This window comes from Carassius carassius, chromosome 27 (assembly GCF_963082965.1).
Source record: "Carassius carassius chromosome 27, fCarCar2.1, whole genome shotgun sequence".
Lineage (NCBI taxonomy): Eukaryota > Metazoa > Chordata > Actinopteri > Cypriniformes > Cyprinidae > Carassius > Carassius carassius.
Window position 1 is genome coordinate 11,167,122 of NC_081781.1, and position 19,917 is coordinate 11,187,038.

General features: G+C 35.8%; 1 protein-coding gene across 14 annotated transcripts in view; it reads right to left on the reverse strand.

Moving 5' to 3' along the window:
• otofa (otoferlin a) overlaps positions 1–19,917 on the reverse strand; it is a 70,376-nt gene that overhangs the window by 25,640 nt on the left and 24,819 nt on the right. For all 14 annotated transcript variants that reach the window (XM_059512639.1, XM_059512633.1, XM_059512638.1 and 11 more), the window contains exons 4-24: positions 19,592–19,691; positions 18,103–18,299; positions 9,658–9,731; positions 9,250–9,376; positions 9,004–9,058; positions 8,083–8,214; positions 7,764–7,826; positions 7,532–7,616; positions 7,285–7,444; positions 6,875–7,061; positions 6,590–6,776; positions 6,243–6,466; positions 3,037–3,145; positions 2,718–2,907; positions 1,785–1,905; positions 1,546–1,646; positions 1,354–1,444; positions 1,145–1,261; positions 910–1,062; positions 602–791; positions 366–490 (exon numbers count right to left, since the gene is read on the reverse strand). In XM_059512639.1, coding sequence (XP_059368622.1) covers positions 366–490; positions 602–791; positions 910–1,062; positions 1,145–1,261; positions 1,354–1,444; positions 1,546–1,646; positions 1,785–1,905; positions 2,718–2,907; positions 3,037–3,145; positions 6,243–6,466; positions 6,590–6,776; positions 6,875–7,061; positions 7,285–7,444; positions 7,532–7,616; positions 7,764–7,826; positions 8,083–8,214; positions 9,004–9,058; positions 9,250–9,376; positions 9,658–9,731; positions 18,103–18,299; positions 19,592–19,691 — 2,788 coding nt within the window. The remainder of the gene's footprint in view (positions 1–365; positions 491–601; positions 792–909; positions 1,063–1,144; positions 1,262–1,353; positions 1,445–1,545; positions 1,647–1,784; positions 1,906–2,717; positions 2,908–3,036; positions 3,146–6,242; positions 6,467–6,589; positions 6,777–6,874; positions 7,062–7,284; positions 7,445–7,531; positions 7,617–7,763; positions 7,827–8,082; positions 8,215–9,003; positions 9,059–9,249; positions 9,377–9,657; positions 9,732–18,102; positions 18,300–19,591; positions 19,692–19,917) is intronic.

Sequence of the window (19,917 nt, forward strand, 5' to 3'; positions counted from 1 at the left end):
GTAATGTGTCTCTTTAATTCAGTTTTTCTCATTTTAAAGAGTCCTCTGTTTTTCAGGTAAATGGCTCTCAAATGTTTAATTAAGAACATCAACATTTTTCATCAATTTTGCATTAGTGTGTACAATGTATAAATAAAAACAATTATAACAAACAATTTCAGTAATTGTAATAAGCATCACTGCAAAAATCTCAGAGAAATGACTGCACACATTTAAGTTGAACTATTCCTTTAAGTAAAATGCCCCTAACTTTAAAATCACCTACATACAAAAACAGCACCCACTGTGTTCCAAACTGAAAAATCCTCTACTTTTACAGACTCTGAAATGCACACTCATAACCAAAGACTCAAACACACACTCACCTCTGTCACCTGGCTGTGGGTGGAGAAGAAAACCCTTGCAAAAGGGTCAGACAGGCCGCTACTGTCAGCAGCAAACAGACTGCGAGCCTGATACATGTGGGCCCTCAGCTGAAACACCTGCTTCACTACAGAACAAGTTGAGGCTCACTTGTCACATACTGTGCATGTTATAACATACATGCAGATAAAATAAATAAATAACATTAGATCACATTTAAAGCATTTAATAATCTTACTGTTATAAACCAGGCTGATGGGAGGAACAGCTTGAATGCCTGTTCCCTTGGTAGCCTTGTTTTCTTCAAAGCCGCTAGGGAGGCCACTCAAGAAGTCCCTCCTCTGTTTGTTCAAGCCCAGCCACAAATACATCTCCAGTTTAGCCTGAACTGTCCAGCCAGCAGACCCAAAGCCTTTCTTTCCAGGCAGCTATAAAGAACACAAGCACCAGTGCAGAATGTTTACATCAATAATATCCAACCTAACTGAATTCCTTCTAACTAACATGTTTATTCAGATGAAGAAAGACATGAAAACAGGGAACTACCCTGAGAAAAACAGCTTTAACTTTCCCACAGTCCTTTCCCATCTCTTCATCAACAATTGAGTAGAGGATGTCTTTGGAGGGAATGCGGGCGTACGCTATGCGTTTGTTGTTGCTAATCATCCATATGAACACATCAGGGATGCTGTGCTGGGGCTTACAGGAAATTAAACAAGAAAATGTTGAGTCCGAGTTGCTAAATGTGAATGGAGTAGCAAGGGGATGTGATTTCTTTTACCTCATCTGCCAGGAAACGAAGCCTGTGAAGGAAATTCAACACTAGCTTGAGTTTGTCTCGAACTGTGTTTCTCTTCACCTGTGAGCGGATAGTCTTCGCCTGCTGAGCCATACTCTCCTATGAACAATATAACCATGCTAATTACATTTAATAACCCATCAGCAGTTCTTAATGTCCAAGCTGAGACCATATAGGGTGTGTAGGCGTACCAACTCTCTCATGCAGGACTTGAGTCTCTCTTTGTCCAGCTTGGTTCTTCCAGATAGATTCTGATCTTTGTTTGCCAGTGTAACAAATCGACTTAAATTGTGGAGAATAGAGGAAAAAAGATAGCTGATTGTGATTTTGTGCTGTATATACTTTAACTTCGATTGTTTAGATGAACTTTAACATTCTTTCACCTGCAACTTGTGCTAAGCTCCTCTAAAACTCCTCGAAGTCTGCGTTCTGGATATGCCTTCTCTGTTTTTATGATTTCTTGAACATCATTCAGACCTTCCTCCTGTTTACAAAGACAGACATGCACATGCTTAAACAGTATAATCATGTCCGATTTTACAAAAATAACTGTAAAGGAACTGCTTCAAAGGAGGAGATTGACAGTTTAACAGTCAGATGGCAATTAAAGAGGAGGCCTGACCAGTTTATCTGCAATCTTGTCCATTATATTGGAGTTGTAGAGCCGTCTCCTCTGATCTTGCCACCAGCTCTTGATGTAAATGCAGGGTTTCTTTTCAAAGTAAGGCAAGTGGAAGTAATTCCTGTAAATGGAGCAAAATGGATAGTTTAGTTCCAAGATGTACAAACCCGATTCCAAAGAAGTTGGGACACTGTACAAATTGTGGAAACAGAATGCAATGATGTGGAAGTTTCGAATTTCAATATTTTCAGAATACAACATAGACGACATTTAAAATGTTTAAACTGAGAAAATGTATAATTTTAAGGGAAAGATCCAGTATGGTTTTCCGGCCTTGACCCTTACGCACAGAGATCGTTCCAGATTCCAGACAGGGGAATTGGTGATCCTCTGCCCATCTTGACTTCTGAGAGACACTGCCACTCTGAGAGGCTCTTTTTATACCCAGTCATGTTGCCAATTGACCTAATAAGTTGCAAATTGGTCCTCCAGCTGTTCCTTATATGTACATTTAACTTTTCCGGCCTCTTATTGCTACCTGTCCCAACTTTTTTGGAATTTGTAGCTCTCATGAAACCCAAAATGAGCCAATATTTGGCATGACATTTCAAAATGTCTCACTTTCAACATTTGATATGTTATCTATATTCTATTGTGAATAAAATATAAGTTTATGAGGTTTGTAAATTATTCCATTCTTTTTTACTCACAATTTGTACAGTGTCACAACATTTTTGGATTCATGTTTGTATCTATTTTTTATTTTAAGTGTGATTTTGACAAACTGCTTATAATAAAGTTGCCTATGACAGTGATTTTCAGTCAGAGAACACTTCTGTTATACTAACAGTGTTAAGTGTTTTCTCAAAACCATTTTTAGACAGTTTGATGACTCATCATTTGATGATCATTTTCCTTTCTCGAACTTCTGACCTGTCAGTTATAACTGGTTTCATAGGAGGGGTGGACGGCACAGATGTCAAATCTCCATCATCCTCTCCCTCTTCATCGCTGGAGTTATGGATGAGCTCAGTCTCTTCTTCTTCACTCTCCCCTCCACCCTCTTTCTTCTTCTTTGCTGATGCAGGCTTGCTCACTCCATCAATCTGGTTACCATAGTTACCTAAGTGGAAAATTGTGTACATGTGGTGCTGTAAATTTGGTAATTTTGGTGTTGTTTTGAATTTACTGAAGCATACTGAAAAGGGAATGTTTTGAAAAGAGACCTCACAGGTGTTTGACTTCAGCTCACCGATAGTGACTTCAAAGCTGATGGCTTTATCTCCAATTTTTCTGTCTATCATTGTGGCCTCCAAGAACGATCCAAAAAGGAAAAATTCCTCCATCTTCCCTGTGGCACTCTGATAGAAAAAAGAGCTTTTAAGGTCAGGATTACATCCAAATAGCTGTCACTGATTTTATTAATAAAATTAAAAGTGATTCAAAGTGATTAAAAGTGGCTGAATGGGACAGACATAGTAGAGTGAGGAATGAACACAGAATGCTTTTTTTTTTCATTCCGGTGACCTTTTATTTCACAGCATTGGGATCTCTTGCTTCTTTCCTCTCAGACATGAATAGGATTTTCCCAATAGTGATCTGAAGTGTTTGAGCACAGTCTGAAATCATAATTGACTTGTGATTATAGCAGCTCAGTGCTGCATTGTAACCCAGCAGGGATTTCTTCTCAACTGAAGCTATGATCTCTGATCAAATAAAACTCTCACTGCTGTTCTCAGCAGAAAATAAGAAATGAATTCATACCCTTACAAAAATCTACAGTTGTATAACTACAACTATGCAACTGTGTTCAAAAATGTTCATAATACATTTTTCATGGTAGGGAGAATTAAATTTGTTATAACAATGGCACTTTAGTAGTTAAGTAGGCCACTAATTTTCATACCAAATACTGCATCATAATTTGTTTTATAAAAACAAGTTGGTAATTAATTAATGATCCATAGTCAATTGAAAATAATTTTTTCATAACAATTTTAATTAAAATGGAAATTCATCATTTACTCAACTCATTCCAGACCTGTAAGAATTTCCTTCATTAACAGAATAGAAAAAATAAAATAATCATTGATATGATAAATGTGAAAAAGGGCTGAGAGTCTGAGACCAAGATGACCAAAAAAAAAAAAAAGGCATCAATCAAGTGTCACTAATTTGCTATATTCCAAGATCTGGTTTCACAGACAGGACTAGACTAAACCAGGATTAAGCCATAATTCAATTAGAACAAAACATTTCTGGTGTGCATCTTGAGACAAATCAAAGGCACTGACATATTTTAAGAAATGTCAGTGCAAGTTTCTTTAATTTAAAATATTTCAGTCATGCATTTTAGTCTGGGGCTAGGCATAAGCCTTGTTTGTAAAACCAGGGGAAAGTCTTTCTGTGAGAAACACACAGAAAAGTTATTCATGAAAAATCTCCATGGATTTTTTTATTCCAGTAGTGATGCTCAATTCATGAACGAATTGTACTTGTCAGTCCACCTTTTCAAACAATCAATTGATCCACTTCCAAAAACTGAACTGGATAATTTGCTCAAGAAATGGACTTATGGTCTGGTTTTCTAGCATTGCACTGGATGGGAAGATTTTCAGGTGAATAATGACTTCAACCATTTAGTGACGCTTCAGAGGTGCTTTTTTGTGATGGTGGAGCTTCACAGTCTCTATACTTATTCATATTCATTATATGGATTTTTTTAAGTTGGAATTTTATGATGCTTTAATTCTATTTTCACTTCTACTTTCTGAAGAGTAAAAGCTCTATTTCCCTATTATTTATAATATCACAGAAAAGATCAAATGGTAATATATATATGTTTATATATATGTTATATATATGTTCAATGTTTTTGAAAGACGTTTCTTCTGCTCATCAAGCCTGCATTTATTTGATCAAAAATACAGAAAAAACAGTAATATTGTGAAATGTTATTACAACTTAAAATAATAGTTTTCTATTTGAATATACTTAAAAAAAATTATTCCTGTGATGCAAAGCTGAATTTTCAGCATCATTACTCCAGCCTTCAGTGTCACATGTAACATCCAGTCTATCACATGATCATTTAGAAATCATTCTAATATTCTGATTTATTATGAGTGTTGGAAACAGTTCTGCTGTCTAATATATTTGATGAATAAAAGGTTAAAAAGAACTGCATTTATTCAAAATAAAATAAAAAAATTCTAATAATATATATTCTAATAATATATTTTCTTTACTATCACTTTTTATCAATTTAACACATCCTTGCTGAATAAAAGTATTGATTTTATTTAAAAAGAAGAAAAAAAATTACTAACCCCAAATTACTGACCAGTAGTGTATATTGTTATTACAAAATATTTATATTTAAAACATAGCTTCTTTTTTTTTTTTTACTTTTTATTCATCAAAGTATCCTAAAAAAGTATCACATGTTCTGAAAAAATATTAAGCAGCAGAACTGTTTCCAACTTTGATAATGAATCATAATATTAGAATGATTTCTAAAGGATCATGTGATAATGATCCTAAAAATTCAGCTTTGCATCACAGAAATAAATGATAATTTAAAGTATAATAAATTTAAAAACAATTATTTTAAATTGTAATAATATATCACAATATTACTTTTTTTCTGTATTTTTGATATATATAGTATATATATATAGATATAGATATCCTTTTGTGTTCCACAGAAGAAAGTAAGTAATTTGATTTGTAATGAGTAAAGAACTTCCTGGAATTTTTTTATATTTTTGATGAACCATCCCTTTAAGGAGTTTATTCACCTCCTCCTCTTCTAAACACTAAGAAAACATCTAATTTATTGTGCTAGTCTCCAGGTCTTCTGTATTATTTCAATGATCACACCGTCGACATATCTTTGGCTTACACTTTTATGTCTCTATTCTTCATGTAGCTTGGATCAATGCACACCGCATAAACTGCCAGGTTAGTCATGGCATTAAAGGCAGCTGGGATTATCAGCATCACATGCTTGCCTCTACATCAAGTGTAAAAACAAATCTTGCGCTTCAGTAAAATGCCTCTGACAATCAATATTTGCTCCCAAAGGCCATACAAAATCACAGACAGCTGGACTCCCACATCTGCAGTGACTTTTTGTCAGAGGACACAGAGCTTGGCCTTGTAATTTCCCAGAGGGCAGCTGATGTTTCATAGAATCTGGACTGAGCTGTAATCAATTTGACTTCACATATGGTGCATGAAGGTTACACATGACCAGGCCAAAACTGAGTTTTTTAAACATTGTTAAATATGAAGATTGCAGGCCTGAAGATGAGTTAGAATGAATCAGATGGCTTCCAAATAACCTTTGTGTAATGTCATTGTGTGACAGTTTAGTGTAGAATAATTTATGATTCACAAAGATTTCAGTATTGATCTTACAAGAGGTGTCACAGTGCCTTGACCCTGGAATCTCACCTCTGACATGTTGGACACCGGCTCTATTTGTACCTCAGTAGAGCTCATTATTTCTGCGGAAGAGGTGTCCAGGATCTCCACTGCGATACTAATGAGGAGGCGTGCCCTAAAAGACACACCTTCCCCCAGCCCCTCATTTAGGTCCTGGTGCTCATCCATCAGGGTGTAGTTACGGGTAGAGCCATACATATTCACCCAGGCTGGGCCCATAGTAGGTAGGAACCCTGGGGATAGATGGACGAGCCGCTAATTCTTTGGTTCTTTAAGGTGTCCGTTTATTTAAAGCCTCCATTCAACCTGTACATTCATTAAACTATTCGTGTTACACTGGGACAGATTGCCAGTACCTTTGTCTCCATCGTTTGCGATCTTTCGTAGATCGATGAAATGGGTTCCTATGGCAACATCATTCACCTTGTCTGAATCACGGATCTGAACTTTCAGTCGCCTACACAAAGGTGGGAACATCTCGGTGAAGATGACTTGCTCATTCCAGATGGGTTCGTAGCTGCTCTTCTGAACTGACGTTTTACCCTGCATGTTTAAAAAATGTATTACATGTACAGAATAAGTAATGTTCTGTTACTGTCTAATAAAAAATCTCTTATTGAGTGTTTTCAGGTGATTCTTACCTTCTGCCCTGCAAATTGCACCAGGACATAAGGGTCCACAAGATCCTTGTTCTCCCCGATAAATGCTTTTTTCACATTGGCCATGATGCTGGTGTTCATTTTTGGTAGTCCCTCAGCTCTGTAAATCTTAACATAAAACCGAGCCCATTGTCTCTCTGATGGAACACCCTCCGGCAAAAGAAGATTCCTGCAATATATCATAGAGAATAGACCAACATGACACTCAAATGAACAAATTAATTAATTAATTAATTTATTAACTAATAAGGCCTTAGATGGTGTAAAATATAGTATGAAATTTAGCTCATGAACATCTGGGACTCTAAAATGCACTCCGATATTTATAAATAAATACATAACTATTTAAATAAATACATGAATTTTAATGCATGAAAATATCAGTTTCTGACCCCTCTATGTCATCCTCATCTGTTTCATTGGCCTTGTGGGGAGTCTTGATGTTGTCTCCTTTTCCTACGACTGCAATGTCACACTTAACGTAACCTTTGCAGCCGGCTGTGATGTCATCAGGGTCCGACAGCATTGCCCATTTGTGGTGGAACTGATGTTCTGTAAGATACATGCACCAATTAAAAGACTTTTTCCATCTACAGTAATTGCTACATCACTACCACTCATTGTTCCTCGGTCACTGACCAGCTTGTGAGTAAACAGTTCCCACATCTAGTTTGAAGGTGCCCACCAGAGTACCGCTTCGTAGAAGGTTTTTAGAATGTATTACCTTCATTTTAGCATGAGAGAAAAGCAAAAGCACAACTTAATAATTTTCCATCCACTGTTTTCAGTGGGTTTTCATAGAGGTATGATATAATACTGTAATGTGTAATCATATGCTGAAAGTGTGAACGAAGGCTTAATCTATAATCACCGAAATCTTCAGGATCTTGTCAAACATGACATCTGGAGGCACATGGAAGTCAAAGACAAAGTACTGTTGGAAGACAGAGGAAAATATTGAAATTATCTGGAAATGAAGTTTATAAAATGAGGTCATTCATCATTTCAAACAATGGGGGTGGATTTAGGCATTATTCAGGTGTTGATACAGCAACTATCATGCAAAAGTGCAAAATCATTTGTCTTTCCAAATAAAATAAGATGATTCTTGCAGTTACAATCCGTAAACAGGCTGTCAAAATGTCTAAGATGACAGATTTGCTCAGATTATTCAGCAATGTGAATATAACCTCATTGTAGTAGGGGCAGTTTGTGGACTCCTTCATCGATGTATACTTCTTCTCCTCGCCAATTTCCACACAAACCACAGGATCCATGTTCAAACCAATCAACTGACGGGCCTCGATTACTGTTACGCTGATCTGAAAGACATTTTAAATGGGATATAAAATAAAAATAAAAAATTATATATTTGAACCAAAAAAATAAAAAAAAACCCTGAGCTGGTGTGTGGCTTACATGCTAATTAAGAAAGATGAGGTTGTGTTAACGTGGGTGTGTCATCTGTTATGTTTTTATTACTGTAGTGGGCTAATTAGTCAAGTTTGCTTTATGGAATCAAATGACAAATTAGCTACAGTATTCTATTGGATCACAGAAATAAACTACTCTCTGCAAAATAACAGAAGCGGAATTCTAGAAGAATGCAGACAGTAATACTTCTTATTGCTGCAGTGATTTATTCTGCAAGTGGGTCCCAAACGTTAATGTAAGAGAAAGACAGAAAGCAAAGAGTTTCCAACCTCCGGCAAAATATGAACTGTTAGAAATAAGGAATTTTTTTTACAAGACCTAAAAACACTTACACAGCACACACGGGATATATGGATTTCCTGCATTTAAAGGAATTAATTCAGTGCCAGCACTGAAACGAATTTGCAATTCAATTGCTCAGCACAACAGCCATGCAGAGGACAATTAGTGAGTAAACATCAAAGGCTTCTCTGAAACACTGAAGCTCAAGGCCGATGTTGTTTATTTGGGACGGCTCTGTATATTCAGGGCTTTGAGCACAATACACTACTCAAGGATAAATGCCACTGGTTTAACATGTCTGGTTGGCAATTCAAGACCTGGAGTTATTGTCTTCTGTAATGTGGGAATGTTATTGAGCTCTCCCTTCCTCTCTGTGTTCTTTCGTGTCTTCATACCTGATAATCCACAAGACGCCCTGAACTGGGCTCCATCTTAATGTCAGGTTTTGATCTGAAAAACCAAACGTAAAGATAATTTTTTTTTTTAAATCATTCAAACAAAGACTGTCAATTGATTAGTCATTTTAATCAAATTAATTACAATGTTAAAGCAGGTCTATGCTGTGGATGCAAACAGATAGACTTCAAAAAAGAGAAAGTGTACTGCTTTATAATACACCTAGTGCACATCAGATATGCGACCTTTTGTTGGATACATTCGTGGTTACTGCAGTAACAGAGGCCAGTGAGATGGTATCAGGGTCGAGCCCACCGCCCAGACGCATGGCCTTTCGATCAAGATCTTCTGCATCCAAAATGGCAGCGTCATCTGCGAATGAGCACAGTTGATACTTCATTCGAATTTTATGATTCTTTAGTCTTTCCTATTGATGTCCAATGTAAAATTTCCTGAAGCAAAACCAGTAGAGAACTTTGGATTTAAAGCACAACTAAGGTTAAGGTAATAAAAGTACAATAAACTTATTACTGTGCTTTCAGCACTTTGTTGACCCAAAATGCAGATACAAATACTCCGTAAGCTAAAACCAATTCAGTTGGTTTGTTTTCTTGTAAAACCAGCTCTCTAATAATTAGTAATATTTGCTGTACCTCCTTTTTTGTGGTCATCTTTAGAGATGCGCGTCTTTCCCAGTTTCATGGCTGAAAACACTCCTTTTCCTGTCCTGCAATATAAAACAAACATTTAGATGACCATGGGGGGGAAAGTGACAATATTTGCACTGTGATTCATTTTTAAATCACCTCTACCTCTGGGCCTCCCAGATACGGAATAATTTATACCAGTTTAAACTCAGAAATATGACATTTACATAGATATTGTATAAAAAGCAGTGAACCATCTGGATACATTCCACAATTCATTAAAATAAATTATGAATACATAAGGCTTACACATAGGTAGTGCAATAGATAGGTGTTCAAATACCAAAATGGTTTCCATACACAAATGTTTGATCTAAAGGTCAAGTTTTATGTTTATTTTGATGTGTTCATTCTCTTTTAGGCTCTGCTGGAGAGCAATCAAATCATCACTACTGAAGCACGACAGGTTTTCCAAGGATGGAAAATTTCTGTGATATTTATCACTCAGACGAGACACTCGTTTCAACAGTGAGACCCCACTCACAATAGCCTCAGCGGTGTCCAATAACTCTGCACTGATATTATGGTGATTAGATATCAGTTCACTTACAAAGGCCTGATGATGTCACGGGCCTGCTGGACAAATAACGCTCCTTAATTATTCAAGAAGATGTGCACAATTCTCCAATTAGCTGTGATCTGTGGATATAGATACTTTCTCAGGACAAGATCAAAGAATTCCAGATCGTTTTGTCTCTTTATTTCCTTTGAGCATGAGTGAAAATGTATCAAGATCACACTGACTTCACCAATTTTTGGATGTATTACGTAAATCTTCAGATAATAGAACATCAACTGTCAAGACAGGACTGATTATGCAAATGCAGATACTTAAAAAAAAATTCAAACATTATTCTGTAATGTAGTCTTTTTTGCATCTCAGTCTTATGATGGAAGCACACCCTCTAAAATCTTTTCTTTGAATCACTGCTGTCATATCAGAGTGACACTGAAGAGAAAGTCTTTAGAGCTTACTCTTTAAACTTTTATACATTAATTCATTAATTGTTTTTTTCTTCCCCCCAATAAGTTTAAATAAATCCATCATGAAGTTATATATGTATAAAAAAAGGAGTTTTAATATGAGATCAGAGTATAGAAATTGCATCATATGCGTCAGGCATGTTTTTGGGGTACATCGGGTCAAAAAAAGATATTATAAATGTATATACAAATAATTTTTTTCTTATCAAAAGAACTTGATACTCACAGATTAAGCAGTCTTTGAACTGCACAACAGAACAAACTCACTCACATATAAAGGATACTCACCACGCGCTGACAACCAGCAAAAACTAACCAACAGAGAAATGTATGCTGAGCCACTCAGGGTAAAAAATTAGGTATTCCCCACTAGTGTACTATATGTCCATTTTCATTAGCTAGTCCATATCCAAGCAGAACACACAGGCAAAGAGACACTTCTCAGACTAAACGGGATGTCTACAATAAGGGAGAACCTGAGATGATGACCAGGTTTGAGTGAAAAAGCAACAGGAGAGTACGTGACCTCACACACACACATGGACACACAACAATACACACCCACATTCACTCACTCTCACTCTCTTACAGATGTGTCTGATATAATTACCCATATTAAATGAAGTAAAAATTACAGTTGTATACATCTACTTAATGTTTCTTAGGATGCAAATCAGCATATAATAATGATTTCTAAAGGATCATGCGACACTGAAAACTGAATTAATTACTGATGAAAATTCAACTTTGCCATCACAGGAATTAATTACAAATAATGGTAACAATATTTCGCAACAGTGCTGTTTGTGCTGCAATTCTGATTTAAAATAAATACCAATTTACCAATTACAAATGTGCTTTGGTTATCATATAATGCAAAATCAACTGTAATTGGACATAACAGCTTATTAACCTCAACTATGTCAACAAACAAAAACAAACTAAAATATACATTAAAACACTCCAGATATGTTTGGACTTTCACTAGAACATTACCTATGATTAGAGCGGACAAAATCAAGAAGAAAAGACTGGATTGTATCTAGACATGATAAGGTAACCTAACACTAATTAGATGATTTTTAGAGTGTGATGAGACCAGCTCTTTTTAATCAAAGGCTTCAGTTAAGCAGTCAAGGAGAAACAGGCAACACACAGACATGACTTGACAACAAAAACAATGACAATTCTGCAGGTCTTTGCAATTTACTGGAGCTACTTCTGTGACACATGAAATATCCTTATGGTAGGTCTACTGTATGTAGGCCAGACATTCAACACTTCATCTTATTTAGTCTACATACTGTAGGATGTTCAGTAAATCATCAGTCTGATGGACAGCATTGCTACAGAGAACAAAGCCAGAGTCTCAGATTGCGCTCTGAGCAGCACACAATGGAGCAGACACTATTTTTTATTAGATTAGATTAGATTAGATTAGATTCAACTTTATTGTCACTGCACATGTAAGGTACAAGGCAACGCATAGGAAAAGCACATTTGTGAACACTGTCAATCAATGAAGCACTTGAGACATTTCATTTCCTCATTAAATGTCAAATGCTGCACTTTTATTTGGATTTCAAATAGTTTATCTCAGTCTGTCTATATTGACTGGATCATCTGATGTTTCAAGAAGTGAAAACCCTGCTACAATCCCACTTTAATAAAGATTGTAATCCCCCTTCCCCCAGTATAATGAAGAGTGACCTTTGCATATAATTTAGTGTGTGAGCTCAAGTGACATTTTAGATATTATGAGTGAAGATGCTAAACAGTATGCACAAAAAAAGTCACTGATCCGAAACCAATTATTCTAAACCCTGTTTAAGAATTATGACCTGTACCTTTAACATAATACAAACAATACAACAACTGTCAACACAATATGAAAGGAGAGAACATGACACCAGGCAGAGAAATGTAAAAGGCACTGCATTTGTATTTGCTAGAGGCATTCAGACGTGATAGAATATGAGCACACACAATATTTATATATATACTGTATTGAAATCCTCAAATGCGGCATAATGTAGTAAGGCTGAACAACAAATTATCATTCAGAAGTCTCTTATGCTCACCAAGGCTTGAATTATTTGATCAAAAATACAGTAAAACAGAAATATTGTGAAAAATTATTAGTATTCAAAATAACTGTTTTCAATTTTAATGTTTTAAAATGTAATTTATTCCTGTGATGGCAAAGCTGAATTTTTAGCAGTTAAAATTCGAGTTTTCAGTGATACATGATCCTTCCAATCATTCTAATATGCTGATTTGGTGCTCAATTATTTTTTTATTATCATCAACGTTTAAAACAGTTAATATTTTTGTGGAAACCATAATACATTTTTTAGGATTCTTTGATGTCTAGAAAGTACAAAATAATAGCATTTATTTAAAATAGAAATCTTTTGTATCATTATAAATTTATTGTGTGTGATCATGTACATGCACTTTACTAAACAAAACATTACAACTAAACCAGTTAAATAAAATCTTAACCAGGCTTGGAGACTAGCTGAACTTTATTTGGCAAGAAAAAGGGCACAGACGCTCAAAGATAGGGAAGATCGTTCACATCAATGAAAGTTTTAGAGTATATCAAAGGCCATTCCTCAACCATGACACAGAATAAAATGCACAGCAATAAATTTAAACAGAGATAAATGGGATGCATTCAAAAGCATAAAGCAGCAAATGAATTATGTATTGCTCAAGCACTTGGGAGACCTTGGTGTCTGAGGCTAGTTTTTCTAGCCACATAAACTTAGCTAAAACAGAAACTCAAAGCACATTCTTTGTCAGAACAAAGTTGTGGGGTACTAAACAGTAGCCTAGTATTAACATGATTATTTTTCCCTCTCAGTCACTCATAAATTATAAATATAGATAGGCTTCTTCAATTTTAAACAATTAGACAGTTTAAACACTATTCAGCAGATACATTGAAGTGTTTGTTTTAATATGAGTCTCTTTTGTATTTTTGTCTTTTTTTTTTCATTTACAGCAATGCGTAAATGAATAAGAAGCACAATTCTGTTTCATTAATGTGATGAATTATTAAACAATAAGCGCCTTTGAGCTTTTGTGCCCTACTTTCTAAAGTGTATGTGGGGGTTCAAAGTGACAGTTTTATGCAAGGTGGAGGAGAGGAGTACAAAAGAATGGAGCGATCGAGAATGAACATTAAACTTCAACAAAGCCAGCGAACTGAACCACTAGAGTAATGCAACAGCTCTTAAGTGACAAACATCCCTGTGCAAATGCCTTTGTTCTATAAAGTTTCATTTGACTGTAAGCTATCACCTGTCCTTGTACCAAGCTCAAGAGAATAACGCTCTTGCTCTCATGAATAAGCTTGCCTTGCAAACAGCAGGCTATGAGAATGAATGTGATCAGAACTAGGAACTCCAACAACTTCAACCAATCTAAGGTGGTTAGATGGTTTAGCTGGTCGACAAGATGGCATTAGGTTAAACTATTTAGCCAGCTAATTGAAAAAAATCCCCAAACCCCTCTAAAACCTTCAAAAGGGGCCAACATAAATAGCTTGGTGACAAGTAAACCACCTTAGGCTAGAATAAACATTTTTTCCCCCAGCAGGGTGGTAATTCCTGCTTTACTAAACATGAAAGCACCCGTTCTAATGCTGAGGATAAACATGCAGTATCCTCTATATGATAATGATGTTGCACACAAAAGGCTGATAGAAGCTGGATGGTCTCAATGAGGCATCAAAAGCTTTATCAAGCTGGTTCAGTGATGCAGGTGATTTTTGTGGAGCTCTTCAAATAGCATGTGAAAGATAAAGAACAAAACCCTTGTAAAATATAAGAAGATAGATACATCACACATTTAAATGATCAACTATAATGTAAATCCATCTCAGCCATTTAAATCTAGCCTTGGATAAAAGCCACATACCCAGTCCAGTACTGGGAAAAGAGAAAAGGATTTACCTGGACTTTGGCATATATTAAATGGATCATTAAACTGATCCCATCTTCAGCTGAGTCACAACAACAGATAAACAGTCTTCGTAAACAAAAGTGTGAGTCCTATCGATGAGACAGAACTTGAGAGATTGTTCAGGGCTGTCCTGCAATTCACAAGACACACTGCATAATGCAAAATAAAATAGATATTATATTGTAATACTATTTCCTACAACCATGGACATTGGAGTGTTACATACAGAATATCTGAGTATGTTTCAGTGTCAGACTCATGATTCTGTAGGGAAAGAAACGAGTGAAAGAGAAAAGCTAGAAAGAGATAATGCAGAAAGATGGGAGGGAGAGAGAGAAAGTGCGGGGGGGGGGGGGGGGGTGTTGGGGTTGGAGATGAGAGGGGTCTAGTCATTAGAGAGGACTAGCAGTTACTTCAGATCAGAAACTCCACCATGTCCCACTGGGTCCCGGCAACTTCAGCCGTACAACAAAAACACACACACACACATACACACACACACACACACACACACACACACACACACACACACTCTTCATACAGAAACTCCAAAAAAACTCACACACTTTTAAAGTAAAACTGTACAACTAAAACTTGTAATCAATAATGAAACAGCATGAGGAAAGAGGTTCAATTGAGGACAGAGGGATATATTATTAAAAATGTCAATGTCAAGTAACCTAAAACAACTGAAGAAAACCTTTTAAATGATTTAATATGCCAATCAACATGAGTACATAATGTTACAATAACTTTTAAGTGACTAAAATAAATACATGCAATTTGTTATTAATATTAATTCTTCAAAGTGGTAAAAGACAGCTAATTGCTGTGAAATGCAAAGTAGTAGTAAAACCAGACTTTTAAATGTATATTCAGTTCATAACTAAGAAGAAACTTGGAGCAAAAACATAGGCTATAACTCTTTGAAAAGTCTCAAAGTCTTTGAAAGAGTTACTCTCTGTGTGAGCTCAAAAGTCATCCATAAAGCATGAAAGACAGTGGTTATGTGTTCACTCTTTCTGGTCAGAAACAGAAAAAATGTTGTATAAGGTCTCCAAATGCATTGCTTGCTTGCTAGTGTGCAGCAAGGAGTTGAGAAAAGTAATGAACTTTTCTGGTGTGTTTGTTTGTCTGACTTAGCAGCTGTCATCTGTATGCCAAATGTGCAATATATAATGAATTATCATATCACATCCTATTTATTCAGACCTGAATGTTTCCTTGTGTTCTCTCCTCTTGCTGTCTCTTCTCAATTACTCAGTTAAATGCTAAATTGATACATGCTAAAGTTGCTTTATTAATAATAGCTCTCTAAAAAGAAATTATTCTGCATGAAGATAAGACCCATATCCAGAGGCAACATGAACAGAGTAGCATATAGATATAAAATTACTCAAACTAGGAGCATCACTTTATATTATCAGAGTGAAGACATAAGAAGTCACAATATGGAAAAGATGAAGTTTAAATGAAATAGATTACAAAACCGATTCCAAAAAAGTTGGGACACTGTACAAATTGTGAATAAAACAGAATGCAATGATGTGAAAGTTTCAAATTACAATATTTTATTCAGAATACAACATAGATGACATATCAAATGTTTAAACTGAGAAAATGTATCATTTTAAGGGAAAAATAAGTTGATTTTAAATTTCATGGCATCAACACATCTCAAAAAAGTTGGGACAAGGCCATGTTTACCACTGTGTGGCATCCCCTCTTCTTTTTATAACAGTCTGCAAACGTCTGGGGACTGAGGAGACAAGTTGCTCAAGTTTAGGAATAGGAATGTTGTCCCATTCTTGTCTAATACAGGCTTCTAGTTGCTCAACTGTCTTAGGTTTTCTTTGTCGCATCTTCCTCTTTATGATGCGTCAAATGTTTTCTATGGGTGAAAGATCTGGACTGCATGCTGGCCATTTCAGTACCCGGATCCCTCTTCTACGCAGCCATGATGTTGTAATTGATGCAGTATGTGGTCTGGCATTGTCATGTTGGAAAATGCAAGGTCTCCCATTAAAAGAGATGACATCTGGATGGTAGCATATGTTGTTCTAGAACTTGGATATAACTTTCAGCATTGATGGTGCCTTTCCAGATGTGTAAGCTACCCATGCCACACACACTCATGCACCTCTTACCATCAGAGATGCAGACTTCTGAACTGAGCGCTGATAACAACTTGGGTTGTCCTTGTCCTCTTTAGTCCGGATGACATGGCGTCCCAGTTTTCAAAAAAGGACTTTTTGATTATTTATGTTAAAAAATGTTTTGATTCGTCTGACCACAGAACAGTTTTCCACTTTGCCATAGTACATTTTAAATTAGCCTTGGCCTAGAGAAAACGCCTGCGCTTCTGGATCATGTTTAGATATGGCTTCTTTTCTGACCTGACCTGAGTTTTAGCTGGCAACAATGAATGGCACGGTGGATTGTGTTCACCGACAATATTTTCTGGAAGTATTCCTGAGCCCATGTTCCTTATATGTACATTTAACTTTTCTTATTGCTACCTGTCCCAACTTTTTTGGAATGTGTAGCTCTCATGAAATCTAAAATGAGCCAATATTTGGCATGACATTTCAAATTGTCTCACTTTCACTATCTATATTCTATTGTGAATAAAATATAAGTTTATGAGATTTGTAAATTATTATATTCATTTTTTTTACTCACAATTGGTAGTGTCCCAACTTTTTTGGAATCGGGTTTGTATCTTCATGGAGATTAACTAAGCAAGCAAGTGTAATCAGAACAGATAAGTAGCTCTCATAAATCAATTGCTAAAGACAACATCAATTTATAAACAGAAATAATACTTGAATTCCAGGATCACTATTTGTTTCAATAAAAATAAGATTTTTTGGCTGAATACTCACTAATTAATTCCCAATAGCAAATACAAGGTTTAAATGAAAGAGGGCTTTCAAATCAATCCAAAAGCACCTACAAATCTCTTGAGACTGCTTTAATTTACCTAGTAGTAACTTTAAACAACTTTCCCAATATAGATTGTTCTAGCAGTAATCATCCATATGCATCTGTATTTAAACACATCCACACAGAAACACTAATGGTGCCCACACACAAACCATGATGGAGTACGTTTGTGTCTGTGTATGGTTATAACTTATAGATCAGAGGACCTGTAGAGACTGGAAGGCTTAGTGGAAATCAATGCATCCCACACATTCCAGTCATCCATGTCTTCATTATTCAGCAAAAATGTCCACGTAGTGAAAAGATTTCTAATAAGATTATCTGTTAAAATGATGAGCAAATGTATATGTTCAGTTAGATTGCTTCTTTATTACTTAATCAAATTATCTCCTCATTATCTTCTTCAACACCATTATTATCACAGAGTTATCTGTGCCACTGCATAAAGAGGATGATGATGAGGGTGATTGTGTTAACTGACACACTTACTTGCGGAATGTGGGAATGCCGTGGATAGAACGTCCAGGTGATGTCCCAGAGCTCTGGCTGCGTCCAGAGAGTAGACTGTCTGTCTCAAACTGGAAAGTTCCATCACAGTCATCTGGAATATCAAGGAATTCACCATCGCTCCATACCTTCACACTCCCGTCCATGGTCTGATATTTGATCTCTATTGAAATACTTGTCTGAAATTCAAAATAATTAACAGATAAATAAATAAATTAAAATTAAATGTTCAAATTTAAGTCAAATACTTAATGCACCCAGTACATATTTATTTCACTTATTTTTACTTGTTTTCAAGATTACTGAATAGAATAGAACAGAATAGAATTTGAAACATGAATATGTCTTATTGTGGATTTTATTTAAAGTAAGTTCTGTATAAAACTGAACTTAATTACTAAGTGAACACTTACTAGTTTACAGGTTTCACAAGCAATAAAGACACTTGATTTGACACTTTTGTAATCCTGACAAAGCTGAAGAGAGGTAGAATGTTTGGTGTTAGAGTTAAGTCTTAGGGTTAGGGTCATGCTAACCCATGTGGCAGTATCAGTCTGTCAGCATCAGTTACCCTTTCCTTCTCATGTTTACAAACTCATTAGAAGGAACAAGGAACAATTTAGCCTCAGTCCAACTTATCCCTGTCAACTGCCTGATGGTTACTTCTCCAAAGGGCAAATGTCATACAAAAGGGAGAACCTGAGCCCTTCTGCAACTTTACTTAGATATAACCCCTGCTTTAATTAACCAATACAAATTTAAAGCTTTCCTTAGGTCTCATCTCAACATAAAAAGACTAAGTTGCATGAAAGTGGTATAATTTTGCTTTCATAATTGCAAGTTGCTTTTCTGATACAAAAATCACAAAAATGTTACAATAGTGTAAGTTTTGCTCTAGAGTAGTAGACTAAAATGTCTGAACAGAATATATATTGGAATATGGCAAAGTTTTGGAAAAGTTTTTGTTTTCCTATCCACGATATTTTAATTTAGTTTCAGGAAGCCTTTATTCAGTAGCTTGGAAAATGAATGAATGACACTGCATCGCCCTAAGCAAAACAAAACATGACTAAGCACCAGTCAGTGTTCACTATCACTGCAGCAGATCAACAAATGTGTTTAATATAACACACTTCCACCTAAACAGATACATTTTATCATAGAGCTGCTATTAATTATTCTGACACATAGAGATGCGCGGGATCCATGTGGAAATCAACCCGCACATGTTGGTGGATATCAGAAAGAGAGAAAATATAACTGAATGGTCCCTTATAGCCTCCGAGTAGACATGTGTCCATGACAACATTTTTTTGTGCAAGTTTTGCGAAACCAGACCCCTGTGGTGAAATATGTGAATGGATGTTTTTGTGAGTGGGTGTGCTATATGAAAGAAAAGAGCATTTCTGATCTGTCAGACCAGAACATAAACATGCACACACACACATTGCCTGCGATCCTCGCGTCTCACCCGTATGGCTGAGTTATTGTCGTCAATAAGAGTGTCAGACACCTCCAAGTGACCCTCCTGCACCACCTTCTGCAGAACCATGCGGAAAGTGCCAATTAACCTGCAAACACACACACAATAGACTCTATACATGAACTAAAATATTTGAAGTATGTAAAGCTGAGACAAATATCATAAACTTTAAAGACAATATATTTACATTTTAAATCAATTTTTTATAAATGTACTACTACTGCTATTATTAACAGTCAGGCTTGATTAACTTTACTATTGTTTAAAGATTTTTCAAGAATATACAGAAAATACAGCAAAAACAGTAATATTGT